Raw genomic sequence first — 24492 nt, 5'->3', positions numbered from 1 at the left:
GTGCTTTAAGCAATGCCTTGCTGGTCCCTGTTCATAAAATAAATGATGCACACGTGATTACTACGGCCAGTAAATCATATTTCTTTATTTTATACCATTCTCTACCCTGTTTTCTAAAATCATGGAAAACCTCTTTTAGGGTCTGTCCACACATTGCATTAATAGTTTTTGTTGCATTTTTTTCTGCTCAGTTTTGTCACAAAACCTGAAAGATTTCCTAATCCCAGCAAAGTGAAGGAGAGTCCTGAAGTCTTACGCACACGTTGTTTAATTTTTCCTTGCAGATTTGCAGCAGATTTAAAGCTGTAGCATGTCAATTTTCATTGGTTTTGCTGCACCCATATTAATGAATTGGAAAAAAACGCATCAAAACGCATGTATTTTATGTTGAGTTTTTCTTGCCACACCATCCGTATTTGCAGCAGATTTTTCTGCTGCAAATACTGAACGTGTGCACATACCTTTTAAAGGGATTCTGTCACCAGATTTTTGCTACCCCATCTGAGAGCAGTATAATGTAGGGGAGAGACCCTGATTCCAGTGATGTGTCCCTTTCTTGGCTGTTTGCTGTCATTTAGATAAAATTGCTGTTTTATCTGCTGAAGATCTACCAGATATCTGAGTTCTGAGCTCTGTATAACTCTGCCCACACTAATTGGCTGCTTTCTGCTTGTGTACAGAATACACATACAATACACATATATGTATACAGAAAGCTGCCTATCAGTGGTGTGGGTGGGGTTACACAGAATATGGAGGACTTCCAGGCAGCAGGTTTAAGAGTCCTCTAGTTCTAATCTCCTGCTGATAAAACAGTGATTTTTATCAAAACTGCATCAATTAACCCAGTAAGTGACATATCGCTGGAATCGGTGTCTATGACCCTACATTATGCTGCTCTCAGATTAGGTGGCAAAAACCTGGTGACAGATTCCCTTTAAGCAAAGAATCAGGGCAGGACATTTGCTAGAAACATTTTGGCTCATTCTTGCATGTGCCCACACCTCCTGATTGGAGAAGGAGATGCAGAGAGTGGATAATTGTCCTCCGCCTTCCACTACCATAACTTAGGTACAAAACCAATAAATACCCAGTATTCAAAACGCAGCAATCGGGTATTCCTAAAATACCATTAAATAACCATTCTGCCACTCTCATGCATTCTCCAAGGCTTTATAGAGCAAATAGTGCATATAACCTGCGCCGACTGTGGCATGCCACGTTGCAGTGAGATGAGGCCAAGTGTCTGCCGCCTTAGTCAGACACCGGCTACTTCTCTATGAGCCTCTGAGTGGCTGGTTTGTCATTTTATTACACATTTTCATATAGGTATTTATTGCCCATGTCCAAGGTGAATGGCTCCATTTCTTGGGGACTTGGCAGTTTTACAATAAGCTATTGGGCCAGTGGCTGCCACTCCCAGCATAGGCTGCTAATAAATAATAAAGGTCAGACAACTGTTAATTGTAAGAGACAGGTTCTCGCCCTGCTTATCCAAGTGCCTCAAAGTGATACCCTAATAGTCTCTGTATATTTGGGTATGTGCAGATCCACGCTGGAACATGCCTTAGAAAGGTCCCTAAAAAACGCTCTGAAGATTAAACCTAGGCATTTCAGTGTCAAAACAACTTGCTGTGCACATGTTCAGTCTTTAACCGATTTCCAGTTTCAAAAAGCACAATGGTTTAAAGAAGTGACCTGACCATTCTTCTGGTGTCTTCTGCTTGGAAGATGCTACAAACTAAATAAGGAAGTCTATGGGGAGTCCAAAAAGAGAAAAGACACCTGGTGCCTTTTGTAGTGTATTAAAACACCACAAAAAAGCCGACGTTTCAGGAAGCGGGTTCCTCTTAATAAAAAAAAAAAAAAAAAAAAAAAAAAAAAAAACAACTTTGGATTCACCGGAGTTTAAATAAAATGTGTGCACATACCCCAATGAGCTAAATAGGGGAGAAAGCACTTTTTTTTTTTTTTTTGAGCTGAAAAATTTGCTGAACCTTTTAAAAGGAAATGGCATGGGCAACGAAGTGATGCCACTTGGTTGATCTCCCTGGCTCCTGTCCGTAATGTACAAATCCCTTTGGTACCTAATGCTGAAACTGACTGTTCAGACATAGGCATGTTTGGAGTATCTCAGCTACCTAACTACATGCTGGTGGTTTAATTGCCACAAACTGGTTGCCTTTAGCGTGCAAGCAATGAAGCCATTGGCAGCATATATACTAATATACATTTGATTTTTTTTTTTTTTAATTAAAGTTTTATTTGTAATAAATAACCTTATATTAGATGCAGGAAAAAAATCAATGTAAAGCACTGATGTATAACAACCTCAATAAGTGTATCACAAGAGAATTTCTAAATGTTAACATAGGGTGACCATTTTCTAAGTAAATATATTTCTAAGGGTGCTATTAACATTATCCAGTTGTTGGTAACGACCCATCCAGTCCACAAAGGCAAAGAAAACAAACCATAGATGCCCATAAATTATGTATAATAATGAGAAATGACACCAGGAAAAAGTATTGAACACATGAAGAAAGAGAGGTGCAAAAAGCCATGGAAAGTTATGTCACCAGCTGAAATCGATCAGTAATTAGAAAGCAATCCTGCCACTTAGTGAAAAATATCAGCTGGTTCAACTGATGGCCTATAAAAAGGTGTCTTATTACCAAGGTGCCACAAAAGAAACATCTCATGATGGGTAAAACCAGTGAGCTGTCTGAAGACCTTTGCAACCTTATTGTTGCAAAACATACTGATAGAATTGGTTACAGAAGAATTTCTAAACAACTGAATGTTCCTGTGAGCACTGTTGGGGCCATAATCTTGAAGGGGAAATAACATCATTTTACCATAAACTGGCCACGACCAGGTGCCCCAGCAAGATTTCAGACAGAGGAGTGAAAAAAAATTATCAGAAGAGTTGTCCAAGAGCCAACAAATACCTGTGGAGAGTTACAAAAAGACCTGGAATCGGCAGGTATGATTGTTTAAAAGAAAACTCACTCAACCTCCATGGCCTGTATGCACACTCGCCACGCAACACTTCATTGCATACAGCGCGTTTAAGGTTTGGTCAACAATATTTAGGCAAGCTTATGAAATACTGGGAGGATTTAGTCTGGTTAGATGAGACCAAAATTGATCTCTTTTGGATGTCCTAATACACACCATGTTTGGAGGCCAGAAGCAACTACATATCACCCCAAAACACCATACCAACAGTGAAGTTTGGAGGTGGGAACATCATGGTTAGGGGCTGTTTTTCAGCATGTAACTCTGGCAAACTTCATATAATTGAAGGAAAGCTGAATGGACAAATGTACTGAGATTTTCTTGATAAAAATCAGCTGCTATCTACCAGGATGATGAAGATAAAACGAGGATGGACATTTCAGCAAGATAATGATCCCAAATACACAGCCAAGGAAACTCTCAATTGGTTTCAGAGAGAGAAAATAAAGCTTCTAGAATGGGTCAACCAATCACCTGACCTGAATCCAATAGAAAATATATGGAAGGAACTAAAGCTCAGAGTTCATAGAAGGAGCCCAAGGAATATTCAGGATTTGAAGGATGTTTGTGTGGAAGAATAAACCAAAATCACACCTGAGCAATGCATGTGACTAGTTTCTCCATACTGGTGGTGTTTTGAAGCTGTCATCACCAATTAAGGCTTTTGTATGAAGTATTAAATAATTTCAGTAAGTGTGTTCAATACTTTCTCCCGGTGTCCTTTCTGATAATTATACATTAACTTAATTTATGGACATCTGTGGTTTGATTCCTTTGCCTGGGTGGATTGGATGGGTTGTTACCAACATCTGGTGATAATTTCCTGTCAATAGCACATTTAGAAATATATTTACTTAGAAAATTGGTGACTTTTTCCATACATATACACTGTGTTCCAAATTATTATGCAAATAATATTTTCTCAGATTTTCCCAAATTACCTATACGAATTGCAGTCATTGTAATTTTCCAGTCAAATAACTATTAGAGTACAATTGAAAGGTTTTTGCACAAACTGCCTATAACAGTATATTTTTTAAAAACTCAAACTGCACTCAAAATGCATGTTCCAAATTATTATGCACAGCAGAGTTTTCAACCTTTTCATTTTAATAAAGAACAAAAAAATTGTCATTTTTGAAATTATAAGCATTAGCCGGTTATTACAAACTGAAATCAAACAGTTTTCAACTCAAAACTTTATTCTAGGTGATGTTACATTTGCACATAGGACCCCTTGTTCGAAAGGAGCTTCTGAACTCTCTCGTTCATTGAATTTGTCAGGTTTTGGATGGTTTCTGCTTCAATTGTTTTGCATGAGGAGAGAATACCCTCCCAGAGCTGTTGCTTAGATGTGAACTGCCTCCCGCCATCATAGACACCCCTTTTGATGATGCTCCAGAGGTTCTCAATGGGGTTGAGGTCAGGGGAGCATGGGTGTCACACCATAAGTTTGTCCCCTTTTATGCCCATAGCAGACAGAGATGCAGATGTGTTATGTGCAGCATGAGACGGGGCATTATCATGCATGAAATGATCTCGATGGTCCAGATGGATGGAGTGGAGGATGGCTGGTTGATGGACATCCCATGCAAACACGGCTACGGCGCTAACAAGGAGGAGGTGGAGTAATGTTTTGGGCTGGAATCATGGGGAGAGAGATTGTCGGCCCTTTTAGGATCCCTGAAGGGGTAAAGATGAACTCCATAATGTATGTTGAGTTTCTCAAACAGCACTTCCTTCCATGGTTCAAGAAGAAGAACCGTGCATTCCGCAGCAAGATCATTTTTCTGCATGATAATGCCCCGTCTCATGCTGCACATAACACATCTGCATCTCTGGCTGCTATGGGCATAAAAGGGGACAAACTTATGGTGTGGCACCCATGCTCCCCTGACCTCAACCCCATTGAGAACCTCTGGAGCATCATCAAAAGGAGTGTCTATGATGGCGGGAGGCAGTTCACATCTAAGCAACAGCTCTGGGAGGGTATTCTCTCCTCATGCAAAACAATTGAAGCAGAAACCATCCAAAACCTGACAAATTCAATGGACGAGAGAGTTCAGAAGCTCCTTTCGAACAAGGGGTCCTATGTGCAAATGTTACATCACCTAGAATAAAGTTTTGAGTTCAAAACTGTTTGATTTCAGTTTGTAATAACCTGCTAATGCTTATAATTTCAAAAATGACCATTTTTTTTGTTCTTTATTAAAATGAAAAGGTTAAACTCTGCTGTGCATAATAATTTGGAACATGCATTTTGAGTGCAGTTTGAGTTTTTTATTTTTTTAAAAATATACTGTTATCATAGGCAGTTTGTACAAAAACCTTTCAATTGTACTCTAATAGTTGTTTGACTGGAAAATTACAATGACTGCAATTCATATAGGTAATTTGGGAAAATCTGAGAATATTATTTGCATAATAATTTGGAACACAGTGTATATATACAGTGGGGAAAATAAGTATTTGATACAGTGCCTATTTTGCAAATTTTCCCACCTACAAAGAATGGAGAGGTCTGTAATTTTTATCGTAGGTACACTTCAACTGTGAGAGACAGAATCTAAAAATAAAAACCTGAAAATATTTTATGAATTTTACACAATTAATTTGCATTTTATTGCATGAAATAAGTATTTAATCACTGTATGTAGGTAGTTTTTTTTTTTATTTTTTATTTTTTTTTAAAAAGGGCTAAATATCAAAACATGTTTTTCTCATCAGTACCAATGAGACTCGTATCGAGGACTCTGATCAGACTGGATTAGTCGGTGACCAGCTGGCAAACCTGGAGGCTGGGCAAAAGCTTTCAGATTTTGCTAACAGGCCATCAGGTAAGCAACACCCTTAATATATAAATTACAGTGTGTGTGTGTGTGATTATATATAGATATATATATTTGAACAAACAATGCCCAACCATATGTCGCTAAGCAGACCACGGTACCTAGGCAAGCATGTCGAGTCCCGGGTCAGTATTTGCCTACTCATATATTTGGGTTTAAAAAAAGGAGAACAAATGAGTAACATGGCATGATAAACATAATTTTATTAAGTGAAAAATGACATAATGATAAAATATGCAGTATCACAGAAGTAAGGGAGTAAGGTGCAAGGTGCCGGAAGCTAAGGGAACCTTGAGGGGGCGGGACAAACACAGTCTATAAATACATAAATATGTAACTAAGGGCGAATATAAATAGATAAAAAGGGAGTAGGCACAGGACAATGAAAAAGTGTTATCCACACATAAAATGACAAAAGCCTCACAATAAATAAATAATGTGTGCAAAGCACAAGTAAGGCTTATTAGCAAAGAGTGAGGTCTAAAGCATTATGAGAAATATAAACAAATTGGTAAATGACAGCAAACTGGGATAAGCCTCAACAATGTTCCAATATATTCCCTGTGCCCACAACAATGTAACTCGCCCAAGTGATAATCAGAAGGAAGCCCACAAATCTCAAAGACCCCCCAGCAGGTACGAATGAAGGAGGACACACCCCGACGCGCGTTTCGCCGATCCTTCTCAAGAGGCGCTTGATTAGAGCGCCACAAGGACCTGCAGATATACGCCTCTGATCCATCATGTGATCCAGGGGTCAGGGGAGCTGATTGGAGTAAAGCGGAGCCACGCCCCCTGCTGCACGCACCACGGCCGTCAAGTCTCAGGCATGCGCCCGGGGGCGCGCTAATGAACACGCCCCCGGAGGCGTGCCAGGGACATAGAGACAGCCGGGCACGAATGTGGGCGAGCAAGGGACCGCAGCACACGCGCACCACTCCAGCATCAGAGAGTCAACCACACAAAAGAGGGGAGAGGAAGAACGGAAGCATGCTGACCCCAGCGAAGGAAGGTAAGTGTAAAGAACCTGTCCATGACCCCGCATCCCAAATGGCCACCAGGGACGCCCCACAAGGGGGTGGGTCCGTCCATCAGCCCACCCATACATAAATTCCCCCAGTGCCCCATATAAAAAGACACAGACAGAATAAATATGTGAGGAAGACATAGCATACAAAGTAAATATAAGTTAAACCTATCAAATGGGGGAAAGGATGACAGGGGTATCTCCAAAGGCTCTCCTCCATGTTGAGTGTGGGGTGTCTCTCGTTAGAAAGTGGTCCAAAAGGGTGGTGCTCACAGCTTGTTAGCGATAGTAGCACTAAATATAAGAAGTAGGAAGGAAAATCAAAAAGTTAAAAACAGAAGATTAAAAACACAAGCTAAAAATCATGGGTACCAATTAAAGGATCAGAAGAAGAGGGCCAAGGGAGAGCATCAAAGAACAAAGAAGCACTATCACAGGAAAGATGAAAACCCCAGGTTTTCATTTAGGCCTTGCGGGGCCAGGGTGTCCGAAATGGTTATCCATCTGGCTTCTTTTTGGGCAAGACAAAGTTTGGAATTACCACCCCGGGAGCCCAAATGCACCATGCCAATATCCCGCACCATTAAGGTGCGTGGATCACAGTCATGAACTGCTTTAAAGTGTCGCGGTAATGTTTTGAGCTCCCGGGGATCCGTCACTGATTTGGCTGCGCCAATGTCCCGCACATGCTCCCGCACTCGAATTCTCATTTCTCTAGTGGTGAGTCCCACATAGATCTTCTGGCAACCACATGTGGCGTAATACACCACATGGGTTGTGCTGCAAGAGATAAATTTAGAAATTTGAAACGTGCGGGAGCCATCAGATGACATAAATGATGTACAGCGAAGGACATTGGCGCAAGCCACGCAATGGCCACATGGATAGGATCCTACCCTGGGCCCGCGTGACCCAAAGGGGTTAGGTAGAGGTGGAATATAGTAACTAGAGGTAAGGAGATCACCCAAATCCTTAGCTCGTCTAGCTGTCATAAGTGGGTAATTTCCCACCGCATCCCTCAGGGAGGGCTCCGTGTTGAGAATATTCCAGTGTCGAGAGAGGACCCGTCTCATGATTGAAGGTGGAAATGAAGCGGGTCCTCTTGGGAATCTCGGGACGAGGTCGCCGAGCGGGGTACAGAAGGAGACTGCGGGGGGTACTGCGTGCCCTGCCATAGCCACGGCCGATGCATCTGTTGCTACAACCCCTTTGTCTGAACCGTTCAGTCAGATCTGCCGCCTGGTTTTCAAATTTCGGATCAGTAGAGCATATACGTTTCACCCTCAGGAACTGTCCGACCGGGGCGGCCCTAATCGTAGATGGATTGTGTGCAGAGGCAGCATGAACCAGCGAATTGACCGCTGTGGGCTTTCTGTAGACATCAGTCTGGATGAAGGAGTGTGAGTCCACCTCCCGAGTGACATCCAGGAAGTCCATACGTTGATGGTGATAGGCATATGTAAGTTTGATGCCCCACGTATTAGTGTTAAGTTGCCTCATAAAGTCATCGAGCTCCTCCACTGTCCCCCGCCAGAAAAATAAGACATCATCGATGTACCTGAGCCAAGTCACGACCTGGTTTGCGCCACGCGTGCCATCGCCCCCAAAAAGTTCCCTCCTGTGCCTACTCCCTTTTTATCTATTTAGATTCGCCCTTGGTTACATATTTATGTATTTATAGACTGTGTTTGTCCCGACCCCTCAAGGATCCCTTAGCTTCCGGCACCTTGCACCTTGCACCTTACTCCCTTACTTCTGTGATATTGCATATTTTATCATTATGTAATTTTTCACTTAATAAAATTATGTTTATCATGCCATGTTACTAATTTGTTCTCCTTTTTTTAAATATGTACATATTTGTACAGAACAAAGTGTTCAATGAGAAAATTTCATTAATTCAGACTCCAAATCCAGGCCTCCATTGGTTAATAAATTTGATTTCCATTGATGATTTTTGTGTGATTTTGTTGTCAGCACATTCAACTTTGTACAGAACAAAGTATTCAATGAGAATATTTCATTAATTCAGATCTAGGATGTGTTATCTGAGTGTTCCCTTTATTTTTTTGAGTAGTTTGTGTGATTATGTATTATATATATATATATATACACAGTACAGACCAAAAGTTTGGACACACCTTCTCATTTAAAGATTTTTCTGTATTTTCATGACTTTGAAAATTGTACATTCACACTGAAGGCATCAAAACTATGAATTACCACATGTGGAATTATATACTTAACAAAAAAGTGTGAAACAACTGAAAATATGTCTTATATTCTAGGTTCTTCAAAGTAGCCACCTTTTGCTTTGATGACTGCTTTGCACACTCTTTGCATTCTCTTGATGAGCTTCAAGAGGTAGTCACCGGAAATGGTCTTCCAACAATCTTGAAGGAGTTCCCAGAGATGCTTAGCACTTGTTGGCCCTTTTGCCTTCACTCTGCGGTCCAGCTCACCCCAAACCATCTCGATTGGGTTCAGGTCTGGTGACTGTGGAGGCCAGGTCATCTGGCGTAGCCTCCCATCACTCTCCTTCTTGGTCAAATAGCCCTTACACAGCCTGGAGGTGTGTTTGGGGTCATTGTCCTGTTGAAAAATAAATGATGGTCCAACTAAACGCAAACCGGATGGAATAGCATGCCGCTGCAAGATGCTGTGGTAGCCATGCTGGTTCACTATGCCTTCAGTTTTGAATAAATTCCCAACAGTGTCACCAGTAAAGCACCCCCACACCATCACACCTCCTCCTCCATGCTTCACGGTGGGAACCAGGCATGTAGAGTCCATCCGTTCACCTTTTTTGCGTCACACAAAGACACGGTGGTTGGAACCAAAGATCTCAAATTTGGACTCATCAGACCAAAGCACAGATTTCCACTGGTCTAATGTCCATTCCTTGTGTTCTTTAGCCCAAACAAGTCTCTTCTGCTTGTTGCCTGTCCTTAGCAGTGGTTTCCTAGCAGCTATTTTACCATGAAGGCCTGCTGCACAAAGTCTCCTCTTAACAGTTGTTGTAGAGATGTGTCTGCTGCTAGATCTCTGTGTGACATTGACCTGGTCTCTAATCTGAGCTGCTGTTAACCTGCGATTTCTGAGGCTGGTGACTCGGATAAACTTATCCTCAGAAGCAGAGATGACTCTTGGTCTTCCTTTCCTTGGGCGGTCCTCATGTGAGCCAGTTTCTTTGTAGCGCTTGATGGTTTTTGCAACTGCACTTGGGGACACTTTCAAAGTTTTCCCAATTTTTTGGACTTACTGACCTTCATTTCTTAAAGTAATGATGGCCACTCGTTTTTCTTTACTTAGCTGCTTTTTTCTTGCCATAATACAAATTCTAACAGTCTATTCAGTAGGACTATCAGCTGTGTATCCACCAGACTTCTGCACAACACAACTGATGGTCCCAACCCCATTGATAAGGCAAGAAATCTCACTTATTAAACCTGACAGGGCACACCTGTGAAGTGAAGACCATTTCCGGTGACTACCTCTTGAAGCTCATCAAGAGAATGCCAAGAGTGTGCAAAGCAGTCATCAAAGCAAAAGGTGGCTACTGTGAAGAACCTAGAATATAAGACATATTTTCAGTTGTTTCACACTTTTTTGTTAAGTATATAATTCCACATGTGGTAATTCATAGTTTTGATGCCTTCAATGTGAATGTACAATTTTCATAGTCATGAAAATACAGAAATTTCTTTAAATGAGAAGGTGTGTCCAAACTTTTGGTCTGTACAGTATATAAATATAAATATATATATATATATATATATATATATATATATATATATATATATATATATATATATATATATATATATATATATATATATATATATATATATATATATATATAATATTATACACATAATCACACACACTGCTCAAAAAAATAAAGGGAACACTCAGATAACACATCCTAGATCTGAATTAATGAAATATTCTCATTGAATACTTTGCTCTGTACAAAGTTGAATGTGCTGACAACAAAATCACACAAAAATCATCAATGAAAATCAAATTTATTAACCAATGGAGTCCTGGATTTGGAGTCACCCCCAAAATTAAAGTGGAAAAACACACTACAGGATGATCCAACTTTGTATTGTAATGTCCTTAAAACAAGTCAAAATGAGGCTCAGTATTGTGTGTGGCCTCCACGTGCCTGTATGACCTCCCTACAACGCCTGGGCATGCTCCTGATGAGGTTGTGGATGATCTCCTGTGGGATCTCCTCCCAGACCTGGACTAAAGCATCCGCCAACTCCTGGACAGTCTGTGGTGCAACGTGACGTTGGTGGATGGAGCGAGACATGATGTCCCAGATGTGCTCAATCAGATTCAGGTCTGGGGAACGGGCTTACCAGTCCATAGCTTCATCTTGCAGGAACTGCTGACACACTCCAGCCACATGAGGTCTGGCATTGTCCTGCATTAGGAGGAACCCAGGGCCAACCGCACCAGCATATGGTCTCACAAGATTCTGAGGATCTCATCTCGGTACCTAATGGTAGTCAGGCTACCTCTGGCGAGCACATGGAGGGCTGTGCGGCCCTCCAAAGAAATGCCACCCCACAACATTACTGACCCACGGCCAAACCGGTCATGCTGAAGGATGTTGCAGGCAGCAGATCGCTCTCCACAGCATCTCCAGACTCTGTCACATGTGCTCATTGTGAACCTGCTTTCATCTGTGAAGAGCTCAGGGCACCAGTGGCGACTTTGCCAATCCTGGTGTTCTATGGCAAATGCCAAGCGTCCTGCACGGTGTTGGGCTGTGAGCACAACCCCCATCTGTGGACGTCTGGTCCTCCTACCACTCTCATGGAGTCGGTTTCTAACCGTTTGTGCAGACACATGCACATTTGTGGCCTGCTGGAGGTCATTTTGCAGGGCTCTGGAAGTGCTCCTCCTGTTCCTCCTTGCACAAAGGCGGAGGTAGCGGTCCTGCTGCTGGGTTGTTGCCCTCCTGTGGCCCCCTCCACATCTCCTGGTGTACCGGCCTGTCTCCTGATAGCGCCTCCAGCCTCTGGACACTACGCTGACAGACACAGCAAACCTTCTTGCCACAGCTCGCATTGATGTGCCATCCTGGATGAGCTGCACTACCTGAGCAACTTCTGTGGGTTGTAGAGTCCGTCTTATGTTACCACGAGTGTGAAAGCACAACCAACATTCAACAGTGACCAAAACATCAGCTAGAAAGCATTGGTACTGAGATGTGGTCTGTGGTCCCCACCTGCAGAACCACTCCTTTATTGAGTATGTCTTGATAATTGCCAATAGTTTCCATCTATTATCTATTCCATTTGCACAACAGCATGTGAAATTGATTGTCAATCAGTGTTGCTTCCTAAGTGGATAGTTTGATTTCACAAAAGTTTGATTTACTTGGAGTTATATTCTGTTGTTTAAGTGTTCCCTTTATTTTTTGAGCAGTGTGTGTGTGTGTGTGTGTGTGTGTGTGTGTGTGTGTGTGTGTGTGTGTGTGTGTGTATGTATATAATATATATGTATATAATGTTTTATCTGTAAGTAGATGTCTTTTAGAATATGTCACATGGATGTGTCCAAGTAAAACGTACTTGGGTAACTTGGTAGCTGGTAATTTAAACAGCAAAATAATGGAAAGCAAGGGGCACAAATTATGTGTTTCTTGTATGTCAATTGCTGTCTCTCTGAAAACTGATGGCTTCATGGACCACCATGCAAACACTGCTCAGCTGGAGTAGCCAGTGCAGATTCTGATAGATTTGATGCCCAAGTTGTAAGTGATGATTTTACTTTAGTCTTTTTTTCCGATTTGCGTTTTGGAGGCATCTCTAAAAAACTGTTGCATAGAAAACCACTTCTAACTAAGCATAATGTATGAATGAGTAATTTTCCAGATGTGTTAAGTAGTTGGCAGATTTTTAACCTGTCACTTCAGTTTCCAATCACATACAGTGGGGAAGAAAAGTATTTAGTCAGCCACCAATTGTGCAAGTTCTCCCACTTAAAAAGATGAGAGAGGCCTGTAATTGACATCATAGGTAGACCTCAACTATGAGAGACAAAATGAGAAAACAAATCCTGAAAGACATTTTTTGTCAAATTTTGGTGGAAAATAAGTATTTGGTCAATTACAAAAGTTCATCTCAATACTTTTATATATCATTTGTTGGCAATGACAGAGGTCAAACGTTTTCTGTAAGTGTTCACAAGGTTGGCACACACTGTTGCTGGTATGTTGGCCCATTCTTCCATGCAAATCTCCTCTAGAGCAGTGATGTTTTGGGGCTGTCGCTGGGCAACACGGACTTTCAACTCCCTCCAAAGGTTTTCTATAGGGTTTAGATCTGAAGACTAGCTAGGCCACTCCAGGACCTTGAAATACTTCTTACGAAGCCACTCCTTCGTTGCCCTGGCGGTGTGCTTAGGATCATTGTCATGCTGAAAGACCCAGCCACGTTTCATCTTCAATGCTCTTGCTGATGGAAGGAGGTTTGCACTCAAAATCTCACGATACATGGCCCCATTCATTCTTTCATGTACACGGATCAGTCATCCTGGTCCCTTGGCGGAGAAACAGCCCCAAAGCATGATGTTGCCACCCCCATGCTTCAGAGTAGGTATGGTGTTCTTTGGATGCAACTCAGCATTCCTTCTCCTCCAAACAGGCCGAGTTGTGTTTCTACCTAACAGTTCTACTTTGGTTTCATCTGACCATATGATATTCTCCCAATACTCTTCTGGATCAACCAAATGCTCTCTAGAAAACTTTAGATGGGCCCGGACATGTAATGGCTTAAGCAGGGGGACACGTCTGCCACTGCAGGATCTGAGTCCCTGGCGGCGTAGTGTGTTACTGATGGTAGCCTGTGTAACGTTGGTCCCAGCTCTCTGCAGGTCATTAACTAGGTCCCCCCGTGTGTTTCTGGGATTTTTGCTCACTGTTCTTGATCATTTTGACCCCACGGGGTGAGATCTTGTGTGGCGCCCCAGATCGAGGGAGATTATCAGTGGTCTTGTATGTCTTCCATTTTCTAATTCTTGCTCCCACCGTTGATTTCTTCACACCAAGCTGCTTGCCTATTGCATATTTAGTCTTCCCAGCCTGGTGCAGGGCTACAATTTTATTTCTGGTGTCCTTCAACAGCTCTTTGGTCATTACCATAGTGGAGTTTGGAGTGTGACTGTTTGAGGTTGCGGACAGGTGTCTTTTATACTGATAACAAGTTCAAACAGGGGCCAGTACTACAGGTAATGAGTGGAGGACAGAGGAACCTCTTAAAGAAGTTGTTACAGGTCTGTGAGAGCCAGAAATCTTGCTTGTTTGTAATTGACCAAATACTTATTTTCCACCAAAATTTTTAAAAAAATTCTTTACAAATCAGACAATGTGATTTTTCAGGATTTGTTTTCTCATTTTGTCTCTCATAGTTGAGGTCTACCTATGATGTCAATTACTGGCCTCTCTCATCTTTTTAAGTGGGAGAACTTGCACAATTGGTGGCTGACTAAATACTTTTTTTTTCCCCACTGTAGCAATAGCCTGTGATTCACTTTGGTACTCAAATTATAGAAATCCGTCTGACACCCCATCTGGTTTAACTAGACTTGCCATCTTGTCTTGGTAGCAGAAATCCACGTGTGGTTTGAAAAGTGCAATTCCTTGGGTGGTAACTTAATGCATAAAATTTAAAATATAACTTTCAGAAACCATCTTCAAATAAAATAGTGTCACTCATCAAATCTTTCTTTTTTCATCTCATTACTTACATTCTGGCATTACAAACTTCAGTGCTATGGGAGGGGTTACTGGCACTTGAGGTGATGGCCGCTATGCGTCTACTCGCCATTAGAAGGCTAGTAGAACCATAGGAATATGCAAAGAGGCAGTCTGCTGAAGCCCCAGCACTCTTTTTCACCGCTCAAGTTTGTATTGCCAGAATGTAAGTAGTAAAGATGATTAAAGAATTGGTGACTGCCACTATTTCATTTTTCTTTGAAGATGATTGCTATGCATATTTATTTATAGTGTTGAGCATCGCCTGTATTAGAAGCTCCCCAAGGACTACTAAGGAATTGTTGCCACCCGTGCTCCACTGCAAGCAATTCTGGTTAGTTTCTATTTGTGGTGGGTAACTTTCAGAAATTGAAAGTGATTCTTGATTATTGGGTGTGTAAAATGAGTGACACAAGCACCCAGTGAAGCTTCACATTTCTCTTTACCTTGTCTACAGCATTGTGTCCAGCCTTACTATACGTCTTGGGAGGGCAGCACTCAGCACTTCTGTACCTTTGTGTTACTTCTCACCTGGTGATCGAATGTGACTTCATTACCTCATTAACTATTCTTTTAAAATATTACCATTTTTCAATTTTGTTACAGGTTACCCAGCCCAGGGGATTGAGCAAAGACAACTTCAGCAGATTCCTCCTCAGTTAATGCAGCTGGGACAACAACAGGGTCAAAGTGGACAGACTCCTCCACAACAAATGATGATGATGTTGATGATGCAGCAGCAACAACAGCAACAACTTGACCAAAAACCAATAAAGCTACCCTTACAGCAAAATGTATTCAACCCCCGGGCATCTATGAACTGTGATCCACAGAGGATGCCCATGCAGCAAGGTGGTAACTTGTCTGTTTTGGTAAATTTACAGGGCTCTGGTTCTATACCACCTTCTCCAGACAAGCCGAGGATGTCTATGGTGTCCAATGCATCATTAGGAGGAAATGGTAGAAAGATGGGATTCCCAGAAACTGGGCAAAATCAATCTGGATCACCTCTGGGTGATGGATCCTCAGCAGCTCCCCTTCCTGACATTCCGGACCTCCCTCCAGCCTCTGGACTGCAAGGCGGCATGGCACCACACTTGCTTATCTCTCAAAATCCAATGATGATGTCTGGCACAAAACCAGGAGTTGCTTCCTCTCTCTCTCTAGCGCAAGGTACAAGTCCCCAACAACAGCACTCCAACACTATGGCAGGATCTCATGGACACCATTACCAAAGTGTTCAGACCCAATCACAGTCATCGAGGCCTAAAACTCCAAATAGAGCAAGCCCCAGACCTTATTACCCCCAGACTCCTAATAACCGCCCTCCTAGCACAGAACCTTCGGAAATTAGCCTTTCCCCAGAACGACTAAATGCGTCTATAGCGGGTCTCTTCCCTCCTCAGATCAATATTCCATTACCTCCGAGACCTACACTAAGTCGGGGCTTTGATCAACAAGGTTTGAACCCAACTACCCTAAAAGCAATTGGACAGGCTCCCCCTGGTTTAACTGTAAGCAGTCAGCCTTTTGGCCAACATGTGAACAAGATGGATAATGGTTCAGGGAAACCACCAAATGGTACTAACAAGCGAGCAAGCCCCAGCAACAGTAGGCGTTCAAGCCCTGCATCAAGTCGCAAGACAACACCAAGCCCTGGTAGACAAAACTCCAAGACTGCAAAAATGATGATTGGAGGACCACAAACCCCTGGTGTTCTACATAACATGGAGATGCAAAGGAACATAGTGACCAACCAAGTGTCTGGGCAAAATCAGGCAATTGCACCTCCAATTGGACAATATCCTCCTATTTCTATCCCAAGTACTGCTGTCATAACTGAGGAGATAAAAGAAAATCCAAGTGTGATTCTAGAAAGTGAAACACTATCTATGCAGATGGTTCCTAAAGAACAGGCTACAACAGATTTTAAAGTAAGTGTCCACCAACACATTAGGATAACTTCTCCCGAAGAGCTTCCTAGGAAAGACACGCTGTATACAGACGTCCCAAAGCCTCCGAGTGGTGAGGACTTGGCTGCAATTTCCCCAGCCATGAGAGATGCCCCTACATCATTAAGTCAATTACTTGACCATTCAAATGCCCCCAATGTAAATATGAAGCCTTCAAATCCGTCTCCTGAAACCTCACTCATGCAGATGCCCACAGAGGAGACAAAAACAAGAGGTGCTGTTTTACCAGGAGATGCAGTAAATAACGAAATCCATGGTATAACTAACCCGCAACAGGTCCCAGAAACAAATTCTGCTCAGTCAAGGATAGATTCAGCAGAGTCTAGTGCTAATGTACAACTGACCCTCCCTGGTACATCGCTGAAGAGGCCTGCAGGTTCCACAAACGTTTCCAGTGGTTTGCCTCCAAGCCAGATTACAGTCTTTGTGACATCAAATCCTATCACCACCTCTGCAAGTGTATCTGCCCCCATGGCTTCACATCTGCAGTCCACTTTGGTACCAACTGTGGTTTCTATGCCAAATGTGGGTAATAAGGTTATTGTATCTGAAGGTCAGGCCTCTGTCCAGGCCAGTAGTCGCCCACAATTTATCACTCCAGTCTTTTTTAATTCTTCATCCATCATCCAAGTTATGAAAGGTTCTCAGCAAAGTAATATACCTACCTCCAGCACTAACCTGATGCCTCAGTCTGTTGCCGTTGTGGGACCTTTGCATATTTCACAAAATATTCAGTATCCTGGACCAGCTGCTGCTTCTGCTCCTACCAGTAGTAGCTCTAGCCTTCCTACCACTCTACCAGGCCTTATAAGCCCAGTACAAAACACACCCCAATTTACACTTTCCCAGTCATCTTCACCTTTGCCATTACCTCCTCCTCCTCCAATGCAGAGCAGCTCGGAAGATAGCAGCTCCCAGCTGGGAAAAACTCCAGAATTGTGTCATCCTGCGCCATCACAATCTACAACATCACCAACACTGGACACCAACCCGGAGACGTCTACAAGCCAGTCCATGACTGTCCCCTCCATAGCAAATTCCACAACAGAAAAGGACGACAATGCTGATGTACCCGGCTCAGTTCCCGAATGCTCTGATGCAAATGTCCTCTCTGTTTGTACGCCCGGAGGAACCATACCACAAGGCAGCCATATTTCTTCTGAGACAAGTAGTACTTCCACACGTTCCCTGGATCCTGTAGGTCCTATTGCGAACACTCCTGTTGACCTTCTGTCTTACCCTTCTGATCCTTTATTGTTGGCTGATAAACCCAGCGAAGCCTCATTAGCGGAACGGATCAGCACCACCTTTGATGAAACTGTTCCTGAACAGATCTTAGAAACAGGTATATGTTATGTAATTACCATAATGCATAATTTATTTAACGCTATAACACTAGCTCTGCAATCAGACTGTGGATGTTACAGAGGTATTGTGGTTTCAGTAGCAAAAAGATTAAAAAAAACATGTCATGGAAATATAGGTGCAGGGCTTGCTGAAAAGACTTAGCTCGGAGGACTGTACTTTTACTGTAATGAGCAGTGCACTTATATGTCCATCACATATGGGACTGGGGAATAATAAGGGTAAATGACAGCATGCAGATATCTTAAAGATCATGGGAAATTGCTACAGAAAGTATGTTGAAAAATTGTAACCCTAACGTTTAATTCCACAATACGTAAGATTTTGCTGTGTTAGTTTGCTTATACAATTAAAGGTGTCTTTCTAAAATAATGGATCACCTATTTATAGGATGAAAGGCCTGATGTCCACTGTCAGTCTAATGCATATGGGGACTCCGGACTCTTCTCCCTCTGACAGGTGATGTCAGGGAAGGGAAGAACCAGCGGAGTTTCAGCCTTTGGTTCTGAATGAAGTTAAGCCGCTGCTAGAGTGGTCTGTCAGTAGCTCTATCATAGACATCATAGGAGCGCTCTGCCAAGCCAGGGGGAAAGTTGGGCGAAGTTGGAGAATATAGTTGTCCACTGCATGCTATGTAATGTGTATGGGGGCATTTAATCTTAGATATTGATCATTAGAACGAGGAACGTGAATTCTCTGTCCGTTCTTACCAGTGTCTATACAAACTTCTTACTGAGCTTGTGCTGGTGTCTAGTCTCTATGCTATTTATTTGTGGGGCCCTTTGGATTAAACAAGTATCAATGAAAGGGTTTTTTCATGTAAAGGCAGCTGCATGTCATATAGGGGTCCCCTGCTAGAAATATTTCTGCTTGTGCCGGAGCAAAGAGCTGCTCTTGTGGACCTAGCACTTCAATGCATTACATCAATTTCCATTCTGTTAAATGGCCATGTAATGCTACATTTCCCCTTCAGCAGAAAAACATATGGCTGACCGAGCAACTATCCGCTAATCACACTGTCAACTTTTGTGAAAAGGCATTGTCTTCATGAGACCGCCCTCTATGCTATGTATTGGTGATCAAGGTTTATTGTGAGACCCTCGTAATCATATAGCTAGATGTTGTCGATATTATCACTGAGCTAATATAAGATGCAAGATGTATATGAATGTCGTGTATACCGGAAGGGAATATGCGGCAGTAGACTAATGACTTTTATATGATTCAGGATTTTAGACGGATATTTTTATAGTGATGGTGGGTAGTAAGACCCCTGCCCATTGTTGGACCACTTAGTTGCCACTTAGACCTGTTCAGTGTCGAGAGCTGTGAACAGAGGTTTCTTGACATGATGACCCATATTTTTGATGGTTAGAAGCTCTGTCTACATCCACTGCCTTGTGTTCTCCTCATATTTCTCCTTTCTTCCTTAAAGTCTAATTATAATGGCAAAGACTTTTCCATCCTGATAACTTTAAAATCTTGGCATGGCTGCAACCTCCTCCTCCTCTGTATTGGGTACTCCCCATGTTACTTTTTTTTGACGTCTGCTGAGTGGACATGTCCCTCCTGTTCTTGTTTTTGGATATTGATGAAAGTCCGTTTTGTGGCTTCTCTGCTTTCAATACCTTTCTTCTCTCTGTTAACCTTTCCTTGACAAAGCTCCTTCTGAAAACACTGGGCAGGAGGAAGGAGCAGTCAGTGACAAGCAAACTGTTCCAGATACCGTAGGTAAGATGTCGTCATGTAACGCTTTTCCGTGCCATGAAGGTGCTCTGTCACACATACATTGGGCGTCATGTATGAAAACCATCATGAGAGAGTGGACATTTTCAGCCAGTTTCATTTTGTACTTTGGGAGATGAGCGGAGTTGGCATTGTCTGGCAGCCGCTTATCCCTCCTCTTGGCACAGGCATCTTAACAGACGTTATCTAAATGTAGTAAGTTTTCTTCCTCATATTGTCTGGGGCAGTCTCCATTCATATTCCTTCCCCTGGCCATTATCCCTTGCCATCCACAGCAGGTCTGAAAGCGAGGAAATCGTGCTTAGATTACATGTAGTCTGCGCAGTGGTCTTCTATATAATACATTTGTGACCACGCTGTGTGAAACATAAGATATATATGTAATGAGATATATATATATTTTTCTTGTAGATCCAGAGTCACAGGATACAGTGGAAAGGTGAGTGCACCTTGCTTGTGTTTAGCTCTTATCTTATGCTATAAATGTCTATGTATCCAGGACTTCCATAGAAATCAAATGAAGATTGCTTTCAACTGAGAGCAGCTGCAGCACCAAGTAGGACTGGAGGATGGGGTTTGTCAGGGCACCTCCGAGATGGGTGCAAGTCTTTGCGCCTGTGGCTGTTGGAGGCAGGCAGGTTCAAGGTCATTGGTTTTTGAAGCCGCTTTTGTATATTAGTTCAGCAATGGTGTAACTTGAAGCTCTTGGGCCCTGATGCAAAATCTCCAACATGGCTCCCAACGATGACAGGTCATTAATAGCAATTGCCTTTTCATATGGGCCAAAGGGACCTTTTGGGCCTCCTAAGCTTCAGGGCCTGGGTGCAGTTGCAACCCATGCATCTACTTTAGTTACGACCCTGCCATCCAGTGTGGGCTTCTGAATTGTTAGACCTTGCCCAGATTGCGTCGTTAACACTTTTACTGATTGTATTGGGACTTTCTGTTCCAAGTGGTTGAGAATAAGCATGTGATGATCATTGTATCAGTCAGTGGGTGTATGCAGAACCCTAATGATCTCAGGTCTCCTGGAGCAATTTGCCTACTGCTTGTATGCTCCCACTTTCACAGCATTTTCTATGCTTGTATTCCTTCTTAATAGCGCTCTTCCATTTCCCTGATCGTGTACATCTCTGCCACCATGGAGAGGTTTAGAATAGACTGGTGTAGGGGGTTGTTAGTATAGTAAGAGGTAGATGTTACACTAATGTCTGCAGTACACCACATTGGAGTTTAAATCACCTTGTGACCTCTGATTTTCTCATTGTGCAATAGTTTATCACTAGTAATGGCACAGTCTGTCCAGTCTTCCTGGATAGACAATACATGGTGATACATACATACATACATACATACATACATACATACATACATACATACATACATACATACATACATACAACTACTAATTCAAGGCTTTCAGATGTCAGCTTCCTAATAGATATTGCATCATTTTCCGCTATAGTGAACCAGCTGAGCAGTCGCGGCCTCCAAGCCGAAGAAATTCGAGAGCAGAGGAGTTTCCCATGCCTCAGGATAGTATGGAAAGTGGACAGCGAAAGCGTTCAGCACGACCCAGCTCTGCATCCAGCTCAGCTAAAGGTGAAGGCAAGCAGCCAAATAATTTACAGCAGATACATATGACTGAGCGGTTGTGAATCCAGCATGTCTCAAAGGTTGTGTATAATTAGTGGCTTTTGAAGTGTGGAGGCATAAGTGGGTTTCCTTCCCCCAGTAAATTAAAGGGACTGTCCAGGACTTCCATATTGATGACCATTTGTAGAATAGGTGATCAATTTAAGATTGGAGGGTTGCAACACCTTGCTTCTGCACCCATCAACAGATATCTAGTCTGGTAACGGCCAGATGTAAGCAATGTACAGAGCTGAATGGCACGCCCAAAACATTGCTTACAAATCTCAAAAAACTGACCGTCCCTTCCAAACAGACAAATGTGAACATGTGCAAGCTAAGTGAGCCACTCTATATGTAACTAGCAAACTAAAGCTGCACCCTGTAACGCTATAGTATCCAAACATTGAATAAATGAAATTGGAATTGCATTACTGCTATAGAAAAAAAAGTTAAAAGTGAAAATACTTGGCGCATTAATTGGCCAATTCATGTTTGCCCAATAGCCAACGACAAGGTGATCTAACCTGATATCATGCCTCTCCTAGGCTTATATTAGGTTAGATTCCCAGCAGGGAAGATCGCCTTCTCGTTGGCTGTTGGGCACACATGAAATGGCCAATTCATGCTCTAAGTATCTTAATTTTTTAACTTATTTTCTATAGCAGTAATGCAATTCCAATTTTATATATTCAGTGTTTGCATGCTATAGCGTTACAGGGTGCAGCTTTAATTTGTGATTGTTTAGTGGCCACTGCTGGAGCAGGCATCTACTGCTCTGCGGATGTGGCAGGTATTGGACCGGCACCAATCTCATATTGACAGATGAGTGGGGTTCCCTGTGAACCAGGACTTTTAATTATGTGGGCTAGTAGTGCTCATGTGTAAAGCTGTACAGTAACCTCCTTCCAAACACAGTGCCACAACAGTGGATCTACTTGCCAAGTCCACAGTGATCCTGCTTATGACAAATGTTCTGTATCCCCTGCTCTTAGTAACCAGTTATTTCTTCGTTTTTGTGTTTTTTGCAGAATCAGGAGCCAGCCCCCCTCAACCCAAACGGAGGAAGTCCAAGTAAAACTTGTTTTCATGTCTACCCCTTTTTTTATACAAATCTGCTGACAGATATGTATATGTTTGTGAGCTGTGATATATCTATTTTTTTATTGACTGCTTGTACAGTTCTCATCGGCTTTAATTATTTTCTTTCCTGCTTCTGTGAAGAAACCTTTTCCTTTGTTAAATGAATTTAGTTACGCTACCTAACTTTATTTGAACCTGTCACTTAATTATTATTTTTTGTACCACTAGAGGGCAGTGGGCTCCATCATCATTAGAAAACATCTGATCTAATTGGAAAAGTGTTTCCAACTATTATGAGTTGCAAAGTGTTTGTAACCTTTTATTGAGGCATACTTGTACAGATATGGCTGCCTCTGTGGTATTCATCCTCCTCCTAAAACATCAAGCAGCAAAACACTGTGATCCATTGTAACCTATTTAATGAAATGTCTAGTGTATAAATGAAAACCTATGCTTAAAAGAATTGTGTGCGTCAGATCAACGCTTCTCATAGGTTTTACAGTGTAGCATCGAAACTCATGGGGTAAAATATATGGCATATCAACTAAAGGGGTTTTCTCATTGTCTGGTGCGCTCTTACAAGCTCTATTGGTAAGCATGTGTAAGCACTGCGCATGGTTGGCCACTACGGCTGGTAACATTGGCAATGAGCAGTAACCTATAAAATTAAAACTCTCCGTTCTTGAGAATGGATTTTTAATAACCAATAAATTGCATATTTGCTGTTACAAGGAATTTACAATTTAACCTATTATAAGATCATGAGAATAACCCTTTAAATATCCCATAAGTGATGTCTATGTCTGGCCGATAGTTGAAAAAATTGATTGCTCATTTTCCTCCAACTTCTGAAAGGTTTTCATGCATTTCTCTCCACTTACAGTAGACAATTCAGCTTATCTGGCTGTTTTAATTTCTCCCTAGCTGTCAGTGAATAGTAGCTGCACACATGGGCATGGCTACCCTTTTTAGGATCTGAGGGGTTCCCCAATCGCCCGACCTCGGCAGATAGACTTCGGTTCCCTTTAAGGCCGCCATGGATCAACAACCTCTAATATATTAGGCAATTGTTGCATTTATGCACCTTACTTGTAGGGCAGTCATACAATGGGGTACGTTGTGAAACCCCATCTGACTTCATGATCTATATAATCTTCTCTCCATGCAGGCACATGAAATCGGACAGTGTTTCACATCGCACCCGGATTGTTATATGGCCTCAATATATTTAGTTCATTGCCCCTGCTCTGATAGGTTAGGCCAGTTCTGAAAGCCCATGAGGTGGGAGACACCTACAGTGGTACCACTAATTTTTGTAAAGTAGTAGCTTTACTTCTAGTTCAGACCATAAACCATGCATTTCCTTCCACAGCTCTCCAAATGTTGTGAAGGTGCGACTCTCAGCATACCCTGAGGCTGCTACTGGGAGTTATACCCACAACAGCGGAGAGCCGCAGGCTGTACATAGCTGCGATATCGTGTATATAATAAAGGTGATCCGTGACCACAGAAAATGAATGGTTGTCCCTCCCTCGCTTTTTCCAGCAGTGAAAACGTGGCCTATTTTGTGTTGTCAGAGTACTGTATTTATATAGCCGAGTAATAAAGCATCAGCTAGCAGACTGAAATGTTGTAAATAGTTTTAACAATCATATGGTTAATTTGTTGTAGAATTGGACCAGTGGAAACGTTTGTAACAAATATGTGGATGTTTTAAAATTAAATGTTTTTTTTTTTTTTCTTACTGACCAACGTGTGGCTTCTATTTTGTGTGACTGGCAATGAATTTATACATGTATGGTATGTAGCCATCTCACCGACCACACACTAATGCATTATATTCTATGAGACTATTCACTTGTTCTTGTTTTTTTTTTGCTGCCCAATGGTACACATACAAAATCTGAGACATGTCCCACTCTGCTCTTTCTAAAGAGGCCCTTTCACCAAATGTTTCATGGTAAACTGGATACATGATGTAATGGTGGCTGCAGAGTTGAATAAAACTTTTTTTTAAAACTT

The 24492-nt window shown here is 42.1% G+C and overlaps 1 protein-coding gene across 2 annotated transcripts in view; it reads left to right on the top strand.

Moving 5' to 3' along the window:
- NCOA6 (nuclear receptor coactivator 6) overlaps window positions 1-24492 on the top strand; it is a 42076-nt gene extending 17584 nt beyond the window's left edge. The window contains exons 10-15 of one of the 2 annotated variants that reach the window (XM_073683777.1): window positions 5749-5858; window positions 15278-17989; window positions 19672-19740; window positions 20167-20194; window positions 21221-21357; window positions 22419-24492. In XM_073683777.1, the coding sequence (XP_073539878.1) occupies window positions 5749-5858; window positions 15278-17989; window positions 19672-19740; window positions 20167-20194; window positions 21221-21357; window positions 22419-22465 (3103 nt within the window). In that variant the 3' untranslated portion in view covers window positions 22466-24492. The remainder of the gene's footprint in view (window positions 1-5748; window positions 5859-15277; window positions 17990-19671; window positions 19741-20166; window positions 20195-21220; window positions 21358-22418) is intronic. The other variant, XM_073683778.1, reaches the window with a different exon arrangement.

Source organism: Phyllobates terribilis, unplaced genomic scaffold, assembly GCF_046119375.1.
Source record: "Phyllobates terribilis strain yellow unplaced genomic scaffold, ASM4611937v1 Scaffold_5__5_contigs__length_657084704, whole genome shotgun sequence".
NCBI lineage: Eukaryota > Metazoa > Chordata > Amphibia > Anura > Dendrobatidae > Phyllobates > Phyllobates terribilis.
The sequence above is the reverse complement of the archived record's forward strand: the minus strand, read 5'-3'. Positions and strand labels throughout refer to the sequence as shown.